Source organism: Podarcis raffonei, chromosome 11, assembly GCF_027172205.1.
Source record: "Podarcis raffonei isolate rPodRaf1 chromosome 11, rPodRaf1.pri, whole genome shotgun sequence".
NCBI lineage: Eukaryota > Metazoa > Chordata > Lepidosauria > Squamata > Lacertidae > Podarcis > Podarcis raffonei.
In genome coordinates, this window is record NC_070612.1 from 44,130,197 (window position 1) to 44,150,079 (window position 19,883).

General features: G+C 41.1%; 1 protein-coding gene and 1 long non-coding RNA gene across 2 annotated transcripts in view; one reads left to right on the top strand and one right to left on the bottom strand.

Annotated features, from left to right (window-relative positions):
* The window catches only part of LOC128423159 (uncharacterized), a 30,991-nt gene extending 21,978 nt beyond the window's left edge, over positions 1-9,013 (top strand). The window contains exons 2-3 of the long non-coding RNA XR_008332692.1: positions 6,512-6,615; positions 8,734-9,013. This is a non-coding gene — a long non-coding RNA (uncharacterized LOC128423159). The remainder of the gene's footprint in view (positions 1-6,511; positions 6,616-8,733) is intronic.
* On the bottom strand, positions 2,179-17,977 carry CDO1 (cysteine dioxygenase type 1). The gene is made up of 5 exons (XM_053407982.1): positions 17,536-17,977; positions 11,528-11,605; positions 7,238-7,395; positions 4,350-4,519; positions 2,179-2,887 (listed from the first exon to the last, which is right to left on the bottom strand). Exons 1-5 carry the CDS (start codon positions 17,712-17,714, stop codon positions 2,858-2,860), a joined length of 615 nt encoding a protein of 204 aa, XP_053263957.1. The 5' UTR covers positions 17,715-17,977; the 3' UTR covers positions 2,179-2,857.
* Positions 17,978-19,883: the final 1,906 nt, after the last annotated feature.

The following is a 19,883-nucleotide window of genomic DNA, read 5'->3' on the forward strand; positions in this document are numbered from 1 at the left end:
GAAAGGTTCTCCATCCCTGGTATGCATGGTCCTCTTGTGACTTGCAACAACTGCTGGAGGCCCATTGCTGCAAACATTTACAAAGGTCACCGTAAAATCATATCATAAAGTCACTTAGCGGGTTGCTTTAGTGGCATATTAGTCACATAATCCAGCTCCTGTTGGCATGCCTGTTCTGTAAATATAAAAGTATTTCATTTTCCATTTCCATAGCAGCTGGCATTAATCTGACTTAGAATCATTTATACTTTAAGGCAGGGGTGGAGCCCATCTGGCCTGCCAGTTGTTGTTGGACTAAACTTCCATCATCCCCGATTGGCTATAATAGCTGGGGCTGATGGGTGTTATAGTCCAACAATGCCTGGAGGACTGCATTTTAGCCACCACCACCCCTTTATGGGTTTTGGGTTGGTGGTGTAATGGGTCCTTGCTGCTGGCTTTCCATTTCATTCAAACTCAGAATGTTCTAACTTAGATTGCTCAAGACAGGAAAGTGCCAAACAATGTAATAAAAAAGCATTTCAACATGTAATTCCAGAGAGTAATCACAAGCAGATTGCATGTTTTAACCTTGGTAAAGCTGCACCCCAGCAGAGCAAACAACTTTCTCCCAGGCTTGGGAGAGGCTACAAAAATAAGCGAAAAGAATTAGCAAATGAACAGGGTGTACTTTTAGCTTAAAGAGAAAAACACATTGCTAGGCTCCAGATTTCAGCTCTCCAAGCCAATGCCAAGGACGAAAGGCACAAGTAGAGGTGAAGAACAAATGTTTACTGTGAAGAGTACCTCCTTACCCATTCTGCACTTGCTGACTAATGGCATAAATTCATTCTCCACCCACCTGCACACATGCCACTTTTGAGAAAATGGAAGCAGATAAAAGAAGAGCAAACAAGAAGCAGTCAAACAGTGTAGCCTCTGTCTCATCTCCACCAGCTGTCTCCAGTGGAAAGTTAGCGTTAGATCTTTTTTTTTCCAGCTGCAAAAATGAATAGCTGTGATGGCAGTATTGGTTATTCAAAAACAAGGCTGGGGAAGCTTTGACCCTGCAGATGTTGCTGAACAATTCCTATCACCCCTAGCAAGCATAGTCTATGGCCAAGAAAGATGGGTCCCACACCTGATCAAAAGGGTATGACATGCTTATTCTAGTCCCAAGCATGTCACTCCATTAAAAAAAAAAGTAATGCAGCATAGGAGGAGACTCTTGAGAGTCCCATGGACTGCAAGAAGATCAAACCTCTCCATTCTGAAGGAAATCAGCTCTGAATGCTCACTGGAAGGATAGGTCCTGAAGCTGAGGCTCCAATACTTTGGGCCACCTCATGAGAAGAGAAGACTCCATGGAAAAGACCCTGATGTTGGGAAAGATGGAGGGCACTAGGAGAAGGGGACGACAGAGGACGAGATGGTTGGACAGTGTTGTCGAAGCTACCAGCATGAGTTTGACCAAACTGTGGGAGGCAGTGGAAGACAGGAGTGCCTGGCGTGCTCTGGTCCATGGGGTCATGAAGAGTCAGACACGACTAAAAGACTAAACAACAATAAATGCAGCATAGCTGGAATGAATGGCTGATTCTTAACACACCATGTTCGACAGCTGGACTAATCAGTCGAGAAGTCTGACATAACACTTATATCCCTTCAGCACATTCCTAAAAAAGTGGCAGATTAGCTGATCACAAATGGCAGAGTAATATTGTCTGCAGGGTATGTGATGTGTTCCTACTGTAGCAGGTACCTTTCCACAAGTTTCCCAAAGCTGATCAAATTTCTGTTTTTCACAAACAGCCTATTCAATCTGATTTGTAATGTAATCGTGGAGCTTAGATTGCATCTGATGCAGACAAATGCTCTTTTTTCAAACACAGAACTGGAAGCATGTATTCTAAGTAAGAAAATATACTTATCCAGCTGATGCTCTTAAGCATTTATCTGTATTTGAAAATAGCATGTTCTAGGAGAGAAAGAAGGCAGGAATATGTCATCACTCCCAAAAATTCAACAACACTAACCCAACCCAAATGTTGGAGCTCTGGCACACCAGCGAGTTGCTGTATATTCACCTTTTGCATGATGGGGCCTTAACCCAGCATCTGGAAACCATGAAAGGGTTTGTTTAACAGACAGATGAGCAAGCCATCAATTATGCTAAATTATGCTACAGGACAAAAATGAGAAAGTGTTCCCGTTTTCAGTTTTATTCAGGTTTTGGGGCAAGTTATGATACAAATCACTTTAAAAACTAAAAATTGATCCCATTCAACATCATTAACGTTTAACAGATATTAACAAACATTTTCTCCAGGACATAAGTGTTGGTACAAGACATTATTGCTCCTATTTTATTCTTTCGTTTAAAAAAAATAAATCAGATCTTACACATAAGATTTTAAGATGCACAAAAACATTTTAAAAGTTCCAACAAATCATTGAACCCTGGTTAAAATGAATCTGCTAACAGTATACAGTACACAGTACAGATGACACCAAGAAGTTACATTACTAGTAAAAATGGCATACATTCAAACAGGTAGGGCTGTTAAGAAAGTCAAGTCATACTTAAAAGCCCAAATGCTGACGTCTGTGTACACAGTCTCAAAAGTAGAAATGGTGGGGAAAGGACCCTGGTTTTATGGTAGGTTGCGAGAGTCATTTGAACTCTGCAGCAATAAATGGCACTACTCCTTTTAGTGTTCAAGAGGACAGGAATCATGAATGATAACTACTTGACCAAATAGCCGTTCTACTGTTGTCCTACATAGAGATTATTCAGACACAGCTTGGTACTGGCATCAATCATACAATCCTTCTGCTCCAGTTCAAATAATAAACCATGCAGCCGGCCTTGTGCTTTTCAGTTGTTCTCTTGTGAAACTGATGTTGCCTAGAAAGAAGAGAGAATCGTTGTTGTCTAGATTTTTCAGTTATTTCAAGTAAAGAAGTCTCTGAGGTACAAAATCTAAAAACTTGTGAGTGAATAGAGGGTAACTAAATTCTGCCATGGCTCCCACTTGATAGTTTTTTGCTGTTTGGTCCTGTGCTCCAACACTCTTTTCATACCTGGGTGGGTTTGGAATTTACTTATACTTCTTATGCCCAAAGACTTTTGGGGATGTTACTGAAGGCTGAAATCAGCACTATGGTGTAACAGTCATTTGCAGCAAGCAGAGCAGTGAAGGATCTCAGCAAAGCAGAGGAAAAGGACTAGAGGCTAAAACACTTGGCAGATATAAAAGTCCTAATACAGGCCTCTGAGGAATAGTATAGGGGGCAGCCTCATGAAGTGGCTGCTGTAAAAGACACTATAGGAAAGCCTTCATTAAAAGTTGCTTGAAAAATATCCACATGCTCTCATTTCATTCCACTACACATGTTCATAAACATTACATGGAACAGCCCTTTCAAAACTGAAGATAAAATTACCTCATTTTTTAATATTCCCACAGGGCAAAGCCCTGCCAAAGGAGAACTACAGTGTCTGGGATAAGAATTCTAGCATAAACATTTAACAAAAGGCTAGTTTCCTATGTTCAGAGAGCTTTTGGGGTTGCTGTTTTTTCCCCTTGAAATTTTAATAGTTTTAAAAATATTACTCTTCTGGCAGTCTGACACTGTGGGAAGAGCTGCAGCTGAACATTTAAATCAAATCTTAGTTTGCTGTGTATTTTTAATGGGAAATTGCAGAATATATTTAGCTATGTTTTAACTCTTAGGCAAATATACAAATGCTCCATCCTGGAGCTCCTAGCCCTGCAAGTCTTTTTTTTTTTTTTTGCAGTGGCATAATGAGGCCTGACGGCGTCTGGGGCGCGCATGCCGTGCCCTAGGGGTGGGGCATGCTGTGGGGGCGGGGCACCAAAGGGAATACAGCAGCTTGGGCGTGCTGTGAGTCCAGCCCCGCGCTGCTTTTGAGAGCGCCATGCTGGGCTTGTGCGCCAGCTTGGGCTCCGGTGTACTGCCCTCAAAAGTAAATGCTGCTCAGGGCAATTTACTCCCAGTGCACCCCTAGCTATGCCACTGGTTTATTGATTCCCAAGTTGGCTTCTTTGCAGCATCTCCTTTCCTTCCAGAACAACATGGCAGTTCATGGCCCTCTGCTCTGGTCCCTGCTCCAGCAGATTTGCAACTCATCAGAAATCCAATGAATGTTTTATTTTTATGTTGTGAAACACCCTGCAATCTTTGGATGAAGGGCGGTATACAAATTTAATAAATAATAAAGTAATGTATCGGGCCTCCAACAAGGTGTTCATTTATTAGCATCAGCCAAGAGCTGCCTTCTTATCATAGGAAGGTTGCAGTGATCAGCTAAATGGTACAGGCAAGGTGCAAATCCGTATACTTACATATGGGGTCCTTTCTCCAAACTGACTATAAAATGTCATTTTAACTTTTTGCTTGTGTCCAGTTCTTTGGTCAAAAGTGTAGCAAGATTCAAAGGGTGGGCTGTACAAATGGAGACTAACAGCGGTTTCCGTATGGCTTGGGTTCTCCACACGGTGTAAGCCAATGCAGTCTAACGAAAGAAAACACAAGAGCACTGGGTTAGATAATTTATCCAACAATTTTACCCTCAATTTTAGGATCTTTTAAAATAAAATAAAGTAAAATGCCTAGCTTCTATTAAAAATCTAGGTGAATTTTGCATAGTTATAGTCTGATAAAGGCCAACAGGATGTCTCCATGAATGTTAGTGAGATCTCAAGTGCTGTCAATTTGATCATCTGCCACCAGTACAAATGCAGTATTCTCTTTTAAAGATGTTATAAAAATTCTAAGGAAAATAAATGAAATAGAGAAGACCATTATTTTTCCAAGAACTTGGGTTGGGAAAGATGCTATATTTTAAATCAAGTTTGGAAATTCTCAGGGCCCTGCCAAGCTTCTCTTAACTAGCCATCAGGCTTCTCTAGGCCTCACCTTCACCAGGTGAGTTCTTTTGCCAAGCTGAAATGTGTCCTCCAACTCTTGCTCATGGGGATGTGTAACAACGCTGACCTTTGCATGGTGCTGGAATGTAGCTCATTGTGCAATGGGTCACATCCATTGGTCTCCTCACTTTTGCCTCTAGTCCTGCCTCTCACTGGAATGCTTCACCTGGAGCGTTGTGCAGAGGAGCAAAGGGCTCTCTCACTTAAAAGATTCCCCAAACTGTATTTTAAGCAGATAGTAAGGACATTAGCCCTATGATGAAAGAAATAATTCTTTTGGGGTGAAGTCTTTATTCTTCCAGTAATTGGTTCTGCCTTTTCTAAGTATAACTAGCCATTTTAATGCCTTATGTAAAGATATCAAGTTATTTACCATTGTGATGTCATAAACAGGTCTTTCAAATATGGTACCATATTTTGATATCCAAAAAAATCCACAAAACTTGACAATCTTCAGGTGCTACCTTAGCATCAGTAAACATATTATTGTTGCTTTATAAAATCTGAACACATGAGCTGGCTTAATGCAAAGCTTATAGTTGAATTAATATTGTATAAAGGAAGCCAAATTGTCAGCTACCCATCTTTGAGCTGTAAGTTGTGGACATCCATTTGTGGTAAAGTCTCATAAGCAACACACTCCCATACATGTGATTCCACCCCCCTTTTTGCTTGGCATACCTTTCTGTGTAGCAACTATTTTAGTTTGAAGATGTTCAGAAAGAAGAGACAATGCCTTTCGGCAATGTTCAAAGTTGCTTGTGTGCATACATCATTTGTTTTTGATTTCATTCCAAATCAAAGTGTTTGGACATGAAAACAACAGAGAGGAAAAAACATAGCTGAGATTTTAGTTCCTTGTAAGAGGTGTGTGTGCGCCAAGTATTGAACTGAAGTTGTTTCCCCAGGGAAATGCAGAGAGGACATTTTTCTCATTTGGCATACAAGAATAAACCACAACTGAAAATAACCAAGATCAACTAAGGCCAATGTGGCATGTGCCATCTTGACATTATCTTGGCAAAGATGGCTTCTGTAAGATGGAAGGATCAAATCATGTTCTACCATTATTTATTATTATTGGTTACATTCATACTCCACATTTTTATTTTAAAAAGCCCAAGGCAGCTAACAGTTATGGAATCCCCAATGCAAAAATAACCAGTCCACTCCATGTAAGCTCAGACATTCTAATCCTCAAAGTCAAAATAATTAATCCCACCTGAAATCAAAGCATGGAGAATCTGGGTGGTAAGCATGATAAATTGGCCGTTTCACAAAATTCTAAACAGAACTGAGATACAATACTTTGAATATTTTGCCTTGAAGTGCAGCCCTCACTCAGTTCTGATGCTCCTTTTGCGACCCAAACATACCGTATTTTCACTTCCTTCTCTTGTCTGTTAAGTTTATGTCAAAAATTCCCAAATATTACAAGAGTCTGCCTCTCCATGACTTGGGTGAAAATCCACTGTGTATGATTAAAGTTGTGAGGTGTTAAAGTCCCCATTTTAATCCATGGTGAGTGCAGAATAAGCAACTAATGCGATGGATGCTATCCATTGGTTCTAAAACAGGTACTGTACAGGTCTGTTCCAGTGCTGTTGACAGCCATGCCAGAAAATGGCTGGAAGGATGTGGCTGGGGAGTAGACTGAAGACAATGTTGCAGTCAGCCCCAGGTGAGGATCCTGTTCCAAAAATTGTCGATGAAGCTTTAGTATTTCTTCCTTACCACAGCCCTTTTTTTGCCTACAGACACTACCTTGGGGGTCTCTGGTTTTTTGTGATCAATACACTTGCTACAGTGCTTAAATTTTTTTTGGGGGGGTGAGGGGAGCTCTACCTATCATCTCAGTTTTCAGAACCACCACAAAGGTTGGTGGGATATAATGGAAGGTCCTAAAAACAGATGAGGATAAATAACTTTTTTGGAAGTGCTGCATGCAACCATGGTGCTTGTAGCAGCATTTAAAATCCATTCCATGGCATCTATTACAATAGGTCTCTGAGTTTAAAAGGAGTACCAGTCAAGGTCAGCAACACTATGCACAGGAATCTTATGCCTAATTTGTAAACTCTAAATTCTGCACACAGTAGTTCAGATATAAGGAAGAAACGAAGTGGGCTATCAGCAGAGGAAAGATTAGACTTATTCTATAACATGAAATGTCCCCATGTGCCCTATTCTTTTATCCAAGAAATGAAAAAAAAAAACCCTTACCTTCCAAGATTTGAAACGTCTAGCCAAGAAGTTATAAGGTTATTAGGGTATCTACGAAGAACCAAAACGAAAGGGCTTACCATTAATATAAGCACACTGGTTTTCCTTCAAAACCCTTTCGGATTTCTTCAGCAGCTCTCCAGTCCCCTTTTTGCCAGGCCACTCAAACAGCGTCTCTTTTAGATTTCCTTGAAGCATTTTCATAAAGCAGTGTGAATCTGTGTGATCATGGATACTGCTGTATATGTACACAAACACAAAAAATACCATTATGAAGTTAGCAGGGCTGATATCTTTGTTGTACTTTTACATATACAGCTGACACTCAGCTTGCATAAGGGTTGTGTTCTGCGGATAGCACGTAAAGCTGAAATTGCATATGATCAAAACAATCCTGAAACTGCCCCCATGCAAGCATCCTTTTCTGAAGCCCGCAGGCTTCCCACGCAAAACAGAGAGCTTTTAAGCTTTCTGACATGCATTTAATTTGTGCTGTGTCAGCTGGTTGGCCGCTAAGCACATAAAGCTGCAATCGAGTAAGTTAAATGTGTGCAAGTTGCAAGTTGACTGTAGTATAAACATAATGTACCATAAAATGATTATGGCTGCAACCCTAACCCCATTTATTTGGGAGTAAGCTCCATTGAAGTCAATAGGGCTTACTGTGTTGTACATCTAATACAAGAGAAATATTGTTATTGCCCACATCATTTTATAGTGGTCTTGAAAGTGGGATGAAAGTGAAAAAAGTTAAAGTGAAAAAAGAGTCAGATTTAAAGGGAAATATTAGAATTTCTGCAAATATGAAAAGAGACTGCAGCTATTGAGGATTTTGAGGAAACACACTGTGATGTCACTGACAAAATTTGCTAATAATCTGTTCTTTGGCAATGGCTGGGTATGTCTAGATAGGAATTCAATAGGACCATAACTCAAAGGCATTACTTGGGAAAGGATTTGGGCTGCAATGCAGGAGCTACTTGACCAGCATTTACACAGTGTGTATGAATGAGAAGTGAAGGGGAAATGGTGCCTCAGTGAAGAGGCACTAATTTGTATGAATTGAGGGCAAGAGAGGTGAATGTTGCTGGCTAGTACTATGCTACTCATCAACAGCAACCACCACTAGAACTGGCAGTCTCTATGTTGCTTGTGGGTAGCAAGAGTACAGACACAGCCTGCCTGTTACTTACACAACCTTTTGCCTGGAAGCTCTATTATAGTTGTCCATTGAATTTAATTCCATTTAAGATAAAAACCGATGCTATATTTATGTTTGGCTTTCGGACCTAACCCTCTAACAAAAAAGCACCACTACCTCCAGAGATGAAACTTCTCATTTCAGATACATAAAATAATTTTCTTTTACATCATGAACTCGATTCAAAACAGTTACTGATATTTTTCCATTGGAAAATATGTGGCAGTGTTCTTTCGCTGTTACTGGCTATATTCTGGAGCAGGGGGGGAAACGCCACGTTGTCACTCCCCCATTCAGATTTAATTGACTCCTTGACTAACTGGTGCTGCTTGTGCAACAAATTAAAACAAGCTGTGGTTTCTTATTTTTAAGCAGCTGCTCATCTGTCTCACAAACCACAATGCACTTGGCAGAAACTTGGAGTGCAATTCTGGAGAATAACCACAGATAACCAACAGCCCAGTTTGGGCACAATGCTAGCTAAACGAACCTTGAACTCAAGCATTCCTCCTTCGGCATGGCCACTAGCAGAAGATTAGGAACACTCACTTCCTGGTTTAAGCTAACCAATTTTGACTTATATCTAGCCTTTGAACTCAGTTGAAACTGTGGTTTGTTGCATTAAACTAGAATAATAAACTATGGTTTGACCCAGGCTTGTTTCAGTATATCAGTTTTAACTGGCCACAGTTTGCCCTTGTCAGATGCAATGATAAAATGAGGTTAACCTGAAAATTCTTCTGTAGGTTCATTCCTGTAGCAGTAAACTGTGGCCCAACATTACATTCAAACTGAGTCATTAGCTTGCAGTGTTGAAAAAAGTAATGATCCTATGTCAGGTTTGCAGAGTTTGTGACCTGCCACCAAGCTCAATACAGCCCAACAGTCACATACGGTTGCCTGCAGAAGCACGTTGTTTTTTTCTGTGGTCACAGAAAGGCAGCAAAAGCAAGTTATTTATTCGGCCTCTAGTAGGCTACCATACATGGGTAAGTTGTCTATTTAGTCTGAATGGTCACAAGTGGGACAGGGCGAGGCAGCCCTAGATAAATCTGCATAACAATGTGCCAGATGTGCTTCCGCTCCTCATTAGGGGAGGCTGAAACTCTTGTTCATTATTGGTTTTCACTTCAGTAATCTTTGTGCAGACTCGCCCCAGATCGGGTCATAACAAGATTTATTAAGAGAACTTGTTTATGCTTTGTGGGTTCACCTAATGAGTCCCATCAGCACAAAAAGTTCTACTTGTGTAATGGGCTTCCCCCTTCTCCACCCATGTCCTCCCAAATTGGCTTAGGGTATGTATGTGTGTGTGTGTGCGTGCTCCAGGATCAAACCAAGCACAGGGATCACAGGTAATAATGTAAGGTTCACAGCGACCTAGGAGTTAAAGGCAGGTAACAGTATTGTTAATAAAGACACCCCACCCCTTGAAGGCTCATTGGACACTAGATTAAAAGTGAAATAATAATAATAATAATAATAATAATAATAATAATACGCAATGATAACAAACTTATTCCCAAAATCATTTCCTGAACTTCCTAGCATCCAAAAGTATATTCTCTGCCAGCTTAACTAGTACCAAAGGAATCCTATAGTTCAGCTATTTCTCACTGTCCATAACTGTAATTGTATGAAGACAAACACAAGCTCCATCCCCTCCCCAGGTATCTTTTACTGCCCCCCAGCATATTCTCTGATGAATCTGGGTAGCTAGAGGTTAACACAAATCTTGGAATCTGAGCTACTCTTTCTTTGCTATTTAGGGGTGTGTGTATACACCTGCACATATTTTCAGAAGAAAGGAAGCAGCCAGGAAAGTGTCACCCTTCCCCATCTACTGAATCCCCGTGCCAGCAGTTTTTGCTTCCTGGTACAGCAAAAACACATCTGGGAATCCCAACTGTAAGGAAAAGCAGTGGGATGGGAGAAGGGTTAAGCAAACACCACCTGTAGATTTCCTAGTGCAAATTACATTTTTGTGAAAACGGAACTCCTCACTTCCACAATCCTGAGAGTCTTAAATCATTGCATCACAAGACTGCATTTTACCCAAATGGAAACAGGGCATTTCAGGATTCAATGCAACAGCTGCAGAGGCCATTGAACCCCAAAGTTTGGCATATTGGGTAGCATGCAATTTTAGTCAGTGTAGAGCCATTGAAATGAATGAACATGACTAACTTTGATCCATTAACTTTGATGTGTCTACTCTGAATATAACTTAACTGAATGCCACCCATTGTGTTCTGGGAATTGTCAAGGGTACATTGACCAGATCTTATTGATTTACAAAATTGGGGTTCTGAGGGGGAACTCTCTCACTTGACAAACCCTGCTTTAGACTAGAGGCAGAGACAGCACAATGCCCCTTTAGTAAAACACTGGGGCTAACATACATAGAGCAATGAAAAACCTACTACCATTGTAAGAAAGCACAAAGAAGGAAGTCACCAAGTGGTTCTACAACAGTTTGCTCTGACAAAGAAGCATCACATTCCTCAGGCTTAAGAGATGTCTGATAATTGTCTGTTTTGCAGAGGCAAGAGAAAAAGGGCATATATATCTAGTACATAGAGAGAAATGGTTCTCAGAACAATAACATACGACCTTTTTTTTTAAGGGACTTTGGGAAATCTGGTACCTCAGGCTTGCCGATGAGGCTGGATCTGCACAGTGTTGATTGGCCAGCCCTTGTGTCAATGACATATTCACCTGCCCCACCCTTCCCTGAGCAGGATCACACACAGAACTTGGGTTACTCACAAAGCCATATTCACCTTTTCACAGGGTCTTTTAAAGTGTTTTTAAAAAGTGTAAGGAATCCAGAGATTAAACACTGATTAACTGAAACAATCAAATATGCAAATATGGACCCTTAAGAGCTTGTGTACTGCTTTGGTTTTGTTTTAAATAGTTGGATTAAAAAAAAAATCATGCAGGGAACCACTCAAAGCTTTTGGAAAGGTTACAGTTAATGGAATTTTATAATATACCGCCTATATAAGGCTACAATACATGCCTTCAGATGTTTTCTAAAAGTCAGATAGTTGTTTATTTCCTTGACATCTGATGGGAGGGCGTTCCACAGGACAGGTGCCACTACCAAGAAGGCCCTCTGCCTGTACAGCTTTATATTATGGGGAAAATATATATAGCCACAAACCTGCCATGGCCTTCACCCCAGCATAAGATCATCAAATTGAACTTTCCATTTCCTTTATCCACAAGATTTCTTGTGTACCTGAAAGAATAAGATACATGGTTTTATTTTAAGAGCCATCACTGAGAAGCAGAAACAGATGTTAAGAACAGTATATACAAATTTAAAAAATTAATGGTTGCTAATTTCCAGCCTGCTCCCCTACCCCAACCATCTAGTAATCTTTTCTGATTGAGCTGTATGACAGTTCTACTCACTGCATTGTTTTGAACAATTTGTCCCTACTGCATACAAATTATCTTGATAATACTCTGCTACCTTACTGGGTAGTTCTAAGGTTCATTGAGATAATATATCTAATAATATAGGTGAAGTGCTTGCATTTCTCCCAAGTTTTATCTTTTAAGGAAAAAAACCCACACATACACATAAACACACTCTTGCACTTGTCCATATATTCTGACCTATTTTCTTTCAGTCAGTAGCATCCTAAAACTGCAATATATTTATACCTTTATCACATAAGGGTCATAAAAATATATCACAGTGGTTTACAATGCTGAGTGAGTTGTATCCTTGCCAGGATCTTTCTCATAAAAAGGAGAGTGAACAGAATCAAATGAAAAGTCAACAAGAATTAACTTTTGTGTAAAATACAAATTATTAAAAAACTAGGCTGTAAGTCTTAAGTAACAAATTTCAGGAATTCAATTCCGGTGATTACAGACTTGGTACTTTATAAATCTATGTTAGATGTTGGCATCTGTCTGCCTCAACAAACCATTTAAGTTAGTAGTACATTATATATACACATACAAGTCGAACCATTGGTCCTTACCTAGGTCAGTACTATAGTGACTGGCAGTTGCTTTCCAGTATTTAAGGCAAGAGCCCTTCCCAGCCCTGCGTGATGTCAAGAATGGAACCCAGAATCTTGCATATGCAACGCATGTTCTACGGTCCCCTTTTCTCTCTGTTGATTGGATTGCAAGGAACCATGCAATTTTTGCATGTACCTAAGGGAATCTGGACATGTCTTTCTCAAGGAGCAGGTCCTCATTCCCTTACTTTTAAGATTCCAAAGGTTTGTGACATGGCATAGTGGTCCACCATTCAAAGGAAATGAATAAAGAAACCCCACTGGCCTTATGAGATAGCTAAAGTAGCTCTGAATCCCAGCCATCATGGAAGCACAGAAGTCAGTCAGGCCCACAGTTGTGTGATCAGTGGGTCTTGGAAATCGGTGAGACTGAATAAAAAAAAATTTGGATTGTGGTGTAAATCCCATTAATTTCAGATGTGGTTGAAGCCCAAATATCTGGGCTTCATTTATCCTATTGCTATAGTTCAAGAATGCTGAAAAAGACTAGATAGATATAAATTAGGGTGTAGAGTGGTGGCTAACATTTGGTAAGCATTGGAAAGCCAAGAAGACATATGAGGTTGGGATCTGCAAGCTACTCTGTAAATGAAATTCAGCAACACAACCTATAAATGGAAAAGCACAACATAACCCAAATACTTCTTGGGTGAGGTAATTTCTGCAATGAGATTGTAACTACAGAAGCTTTGTAACAACAAGGAAGTTACTGATTTTTTTTACAGCTTGTTATCAAATGGTCCCAACCATTTAAGCTACTTTTCTGCAGAAGATATACCGTATATGCAAATCCAAAGTGTGTGGGGTGTGTGAGAGTCTCTCCTCCTGATAAAAAGCCAACTTTACAGGGAATTCTGCCAAGCAAGATAAGAACAAACTAGTTTCACAATGCCAACAGCAAGTGTTGCACAATAATCGAAGATTAGAAATGGTATGAAAAAGACTAAAGGATACAGCAAAGGGGGGCGAGGGTGGGGTGCGGCGGACTGAGCAATAGCACCTGATTTATAATTAAATCAAAGCCTGATATTTAATATGGTGCAGTAGACACACCCTGTTTTCACTTTTAAAGGTCAGGTGTGTGCACGCAAGTTTGAATCGGTACACAATCCAGTGGAGGCAAGTTTGCAGACGAGGGTTCCAAGGGGACCTTTCCAACAGTCAAACTCCAGAAGGCTGGGAAGCCAGAAAGCCCCTGATTTGCTGCCAGTTCCTTGTCCCAAAAATATCTGTTAGAGAACGCAATAACCTGACACAGATCAGGAAAAACAAAAAAAACCTGGCTTGATGTCAGCCATTCGTTTTCCTCCTCGTTAACATTTCGAAAGCAGTTTATTTGCAAAAAAGCGACCAAGAAGGCGCATCCGATCAATTCGCGCAGTAATAGCCTGCTGCTTAAGTCATTTGCGGGCCACAGCCCTATGAACTAGACATTGTCCTCCAGAACTGCCAACGCCCCTCCATCGATTCTTATAAAAGTACAAAAAAAGCACACGAGTTCCAGCCTCCCCGGGAGGCTCGGGCTGCTATTTATCTCGAGCCAGCTCTCATTGGCCCAACCCTTCAGGGGTGTTGCTCAAAAGCGGCTCTGATTGGCCACCGGGTCCCCGCCCTCCCTCTGCCTCTAAACCTTCAATGCGTGGCACTTGGGAGAAGCCGGGAGAAAGCAGTCAAAAGGAGTGGGCGGGGCGGGGAACGCGCAAGGAAAGGGGGCGGGGCTGCGGGCGCCGTGGATGCGCTGCTCTGGCGCCCCAATGGGGTCACCTAGCAGCCCCCAAAGGGAACCCCAGCCTGCACTCAGAGGGTGAAACATACTGTTTCCACATTCCATGGGAAGGGGCCTTCAAACAAGGCAGATCATAGGTCTATCTAGCTTACTATTATCTACCTTTTCGGGGTTTCAGGCAGGGGACCATCGCAGATCTGGGCTATGGCAGTCTGGTTGTGGGATATTTCCCCTACAAGGGAGGCTTTCCTGTGAGTAATTATCATGTCTTCAGGGCCATAGATCACAGAATCGGAATTGGAAGGAACCCAAAAGGTCCTCTAGTCTAACCCTCTGGTCTAACCTTCTGCAATGCAGGATTCCAGGCCCACAGCCATTCCTGGGTGGGCTCGAAACACCAACCATCTGGTTGACAGCCACACACTCACAAAAAAAGCTTACCGGTAGCTGAAATTTATCTGCTGTGTTTAATATTCATTGTGAATTGTTTTTACTTTTTTATTCTTAGCCACTTTGCTAATATTCAGCCTTCAGTAGGCAAGTATGCCAGACTGCTACAGACCATCCAGTATGTTTTGCAGCACATAATAGATTGAATTTAAGTCTCCCTCCTAACCCCCTTCCCAAATACGATACTCTGAACTAAAAGCAGAAGTGGAATCTGCATCTTAGAGCCCCTGCCATCCTCTTGATCTGATTATCAGCCTCCCTAATGAACTGGCTATTCATGTGCCTTTTCTGTTGCTGGTGCTCACAAAGAAACACTGAAGATGACTTATTGTCACCTACATAAGTTAATCATTTAGAGGGAAAGTGTGCCAAAGAACAGGAACCAGAAGAGAGGAGGCTTGATATGGGATTAAGAAATACCTGTTTTAACTTCTGCTAAAAATGCATTTGCAGAGAAACTGGCATTTAAGCCAATTATAAATGTATTAACACACACACACTTTTTTGTAGGGAGAGTATCAGAATAGGATCCCAGTGCCATCCAGTGGATCATTGTATGGTTTATGGTCTCTTCAGTGAGGCAGAAGCTGGAAATAACAAGGTCATGGGATAAGGTTCAGTTTGTGCCGCACACCCTATACAACACACATGATAATCTGGATGAACCGAAGAACCCACTTTTATGTTTCCACTAATCGCTATAAATAGCTCCATAAAAAAGATACTTTAGTTTCAGCATTAAGGGTTAATCAACAGTCATGCTGATTTATTCAAACAAACTGCTGTGCATGCAGCCATTTGAGTGAAGCAAGTTCTGAAGTTGCTTTGGTGATTTTCACCACATTACATATGGGGAGAGCCTGAACACCATGAAGTGACCATATACATGTATATTGCAGGAGTACCTATACTCAAGATGGTTAAGGGATAAACAATGCAATTATGATTATAGGGGCACATCTGATGTGCATGTAATGTCTTGGGCAAGCTTTAGAGGAAAATAGCCAGTGATTGCTCATACCTGGATTTCTAGTCAGGTATAGGCTAAGCTTGTGCAGTACAATTATGTACTCACTATAGTAGCAGCAGCATGCATCATCATTAATGAAAACCACCAGCTGGTGATGCATGCTGCTTCTGCTTATATTATATATAATTATGTAATAATAATAGATGTGGATTGTTTTAAAATTTTAAAATGCCATATAAATGATATATTCTATTGCTCATTGCCACTTGACAGGAAGTAACAGACAACTAGCCTACCAAGTGGCTGGAGGCACTTTTGGTCATCCAAGTTCATCCTCCATCACACTCAAATTAGTATGGTCAAATTGTGGTTCAGTGGCCAGTTATTAAAAAAATATTTATAACCTGCATTTCTTTCTTCAAGGGGAAAAACTCCAGAAAAATAAGGTGGACTTTGCACCATTTGCAAAACCCTGCTTAAAAGTGACAATTCACTTTTGGCAGTGAACCTCAGACTGCAAATAAAGGGTAGCTGCCTTAATCCATGCTCTTGATTAAGGCTAAAATGTAATGTTTGAACAGTTGTACTAATGCTGATGGAGAGGGAATTACTGTTCACATTGCTGCAATATTTTTTGGTCACTCTGACGCACTGACAATTCCCAGAGAGGGGCTTGCTGGTGCAGATACATTTCTTCATGCAGTCCATATGGAAAGGAAATGTAGATGCGAATTACCAACTATTTAACAGCTACCAGTGGCTGAATTTAGCCTTGTTCAATACTACAGATTATGAAACAGGCCTCTGAGAAAAATGATTAGTGATGATTATCCAGTAATTAAGGGAGGCACAGGACTTTTGTGACACAAGATTTGGAACAGTATTCAGTAGACATCTCATTAGTGCCTTCACCTCACCCCCACTCCTGGCACATGTTTTAGGCCAGGAATACAGTAGGTAATATGATGCCCTTGAGAAGTTGTTGTTGGGTCTACAGCTCCATCAGCATTTTCAATGGTCAGTAATAATGGAAGTTGTGGTCTACCACCACCTGGAGGGCACATTAACTCTACCTTTATTAGGCTGCCTCCAGATTTTCACCACCAGGCATATTACTTTGCTATGGAGTGCCATTTCAAATGGACTGGAATGTCCAAGAAAGAAGAGGAAAACAACTTTGGAAAAGCCCTAATGTTGCAAGATAAACCAGTCAAAGTTTAAGATCTAACAGGGTAGTCGTGCAAAAAAAACCACACCAACACACAAGCTACAAAATGAAGCCCAAACTAGCAAGAAAGGCTGTGACCCAAAAGCCTGGTGTTAATCCTGTCACCTTGACCCACTCCTGGGGTGCTTTGAACTAGACTTGTGCACATCACTGTACTTGCAGCTGAAGGGATGGGCTGCCAGTTAGTCCACCTGGGAGGCCTGCCAAAAAGTTTTCTGTAGGCATTTTCATTCCAGCTGTTTCTAAGGTCTTATCTTTAAAGTGCCAACCACCTCCAAGCTGCGCAGCCTCCCACTTCTCAAAAAGGAGATTTGAGCAACTCAAACCGCTGGCCTGAATGCAAGCTGCTAAAAAAAAAAAGGAGCCACTATCTGCACAACACATATGTTAGCTATTAGCAACAAATTACCTATGTAGCAAACGCTAAAAGATACACGGAAAGGAATCTGAGCAAGATATTTGGATTTCCAACACCTACGAACATCAAACGTGCAAACAAAGTAGAAGTGCGCCTGGAGAGTAGATTGCTATTTAATTTCTAAAAGATCCGCACTAATTTTGTACCAAACTTAATGAAATGCTCCAAGAAAATCACGTCCGTTTGGCATTTCAAGCAAAGCGACTCTCATTTTAAAAGCACATATCGACCGCTTTTCGTTCCCCGGATAATAGCTTATCCTACAGTAATAAACCAGCCAGCTTGTCACCCGCTTGCTTGTTCAGGCGAACTAATCTCCTTGATTCCCACCGAGTTTACCTGAACTGGTCAAACTGAGCATATTTGAGCCACTCCTCCGGGTTGCTCTCGTAAGTTTCCATTAAGGTTTGCACTTCTGCCACATTGACTTTGTCTCCGGAAAACAACCGGTGCAGGATCTGGATCAGCTCGTCCAGCGTCTGCGCCTTCCACAATTCCGTCTGCCCGGGATGATCCATGATGCGCTTTTGCCGAGCCTGCTTCGAGTTGCACAATGGAAGCGCCCAGTCTCTCCCGCGTCGCTTCGCAGCCGGTGCCTTGGCTTGCCGCTATTTATCCCCTGGAGTTAGATGGGAACGTACCAAGTGCTCAAGGACAGGGAGCGCGCGAGGGAGGCACCGCGAAACGGTTTCGGCTAGCCCTAGGCTTTTAGAACACGCTGGAAAAGGGCCACCCCCGCCGTCGCCGTGACCTATCACAGGCTGATATTTCAAAAGCCCTCGTCGCCTTGGCGAGATGGGGCGTCTGGGCTCCCCCCACTTTCGGGTCGTTTGCCCGCCTCGCTTCTTAAGGGGCCTCGACTGGCGCGCCGCCGTAGCCTTACAGCACAAAGACGCTGTTCTTCGTACTTAAAAGGGAGAAGGAATCTACAGCTGAGGAAGCCAAGAGTGATTTCTCCCCCTGGCAACGTTTGGCTATTCTAATCTTTTAACTCAGCAGCTCAATTGCTGAAGGCATTAGCTTTGCAAGCCACTCTTTTAAATTACAGTCGTCTCCGCTTTTCATGGCGCAATAACCAACCAGGTGTGCTTTGGGGAACTAGGCTATGTTTATAAATTGAAATACGTAGGCACTGACAATTACACATTACCAATTTAGATAGCCACCCCTGCAAAAAAAATCCTTTGACTTGTATGAAAATTCAGAATGGTAAAAGGTGGCTTCTCACCCAAGGACAGCAGGTTTAGGATCAAAGTACTGCAGTTCATTCCCCATGAGTGAATATGGAAGAGAAGTTTTCAATTTTTAGCAAGGTATATAAGGGACTTGATTGAGCAGGCAGGTGGCTTAAGAGAAAGCAATCTACAGTGACATTTAACTCCAAAAGCTTTGGAAAGAACACCAGATTTCTGCCTGTTTCGTAGGATGGAAAGGCTACTTTTATTTCTCTATCATTTTTTATTCTTATTCAAAATTAACACTAGAATACCATTGTAAGGGCCTATTAAAATAGATCTCCCACAAAGTAGAAAGCAAGCTGTAAGGTCTATCAGAACTTTTCCTCTGGCTAAGTATTAAGGATGGGGCAGGGGAAGGCGAGGAGTGAAATGCTGCTGAACTTTGATTGTACCCTATGACATGGACCAGCACATCTTCACATCTTAGTTGTGATTTAAGCAAATATTTCCAAACTTTTTACTTTGAAAACGGTATTAGTTTCTCCACCATCTGCAGTTTTAATTTCAGTCCTGCATTGTTCAGCAAAAGCAGCAGATTCACACTTCCAAGAAGAGCTCCACTGATGTCAGCAATAAAATGTTTCATTAAGTGGGTGGGTTTTTTGGGGGGGAAAGGAAGCTATTCCTTAGACCCAGATTAAGTTAATGGCAAGTTGGGAAAATGAAGCTTGCCCAGTGTTAAATAGTTGCACTTTAATAACAATGTGCTTTACATTTTCTAGGATTGATTATAAGTCCCAAATTCTCCACTTATATTTTGTAATGCATTTTTAAAGTATTGCTAGCATTTTACTTTGTCTCATAACAATGGAAACTCAATGAAAGCTTATCAGTTGCTTTATATCACTTCCTTGAACCATTTCCATTTCCTTTAATGGCACTATCATATAGATAAAATATTTAACTGTGGAATACTGTGTTCTTGGCTGTATAGCTTGATCTGTGCAGATGTGTAGATTGTCCTTCCTTGTCGCACACAACTGACAATGACATTTTGCTTTGTCACATTCATTCATTTCTATATTTTATTCATACAACCCTTTATATTGGGCTATAAAGCAGTCTTCACATGCTGAGTTTAGTTAACTGCAGCATGAGCAGTGCTGCATTTGTGTTTTTTTGGGAAATTAACATTGTAAATGTTAATCTAACAATACCAACAATAGCACCAGGAAGAAATAATGCAGGCCAAAGTTGGAAAGTTTATCTACTGTGATATTCACATTTAATAGGTTTTGGAGAAATGGTATGTCACTATTGGTACTGCCTATTTCCAGTTTATTTTATTTCCTGAAGCTAAGATAAGAGAAGCTAATGTGTGATCTCTACTTTCCTACAAGGTCACTTTGGGTGTTTAAAGTTATTCATTCACCTACAGGGTCTAGTAGGTTTAACTTGAAGCAACCTGTTGTAAGAGATACAAGATGAAAGTCTACAATGAATATAAAT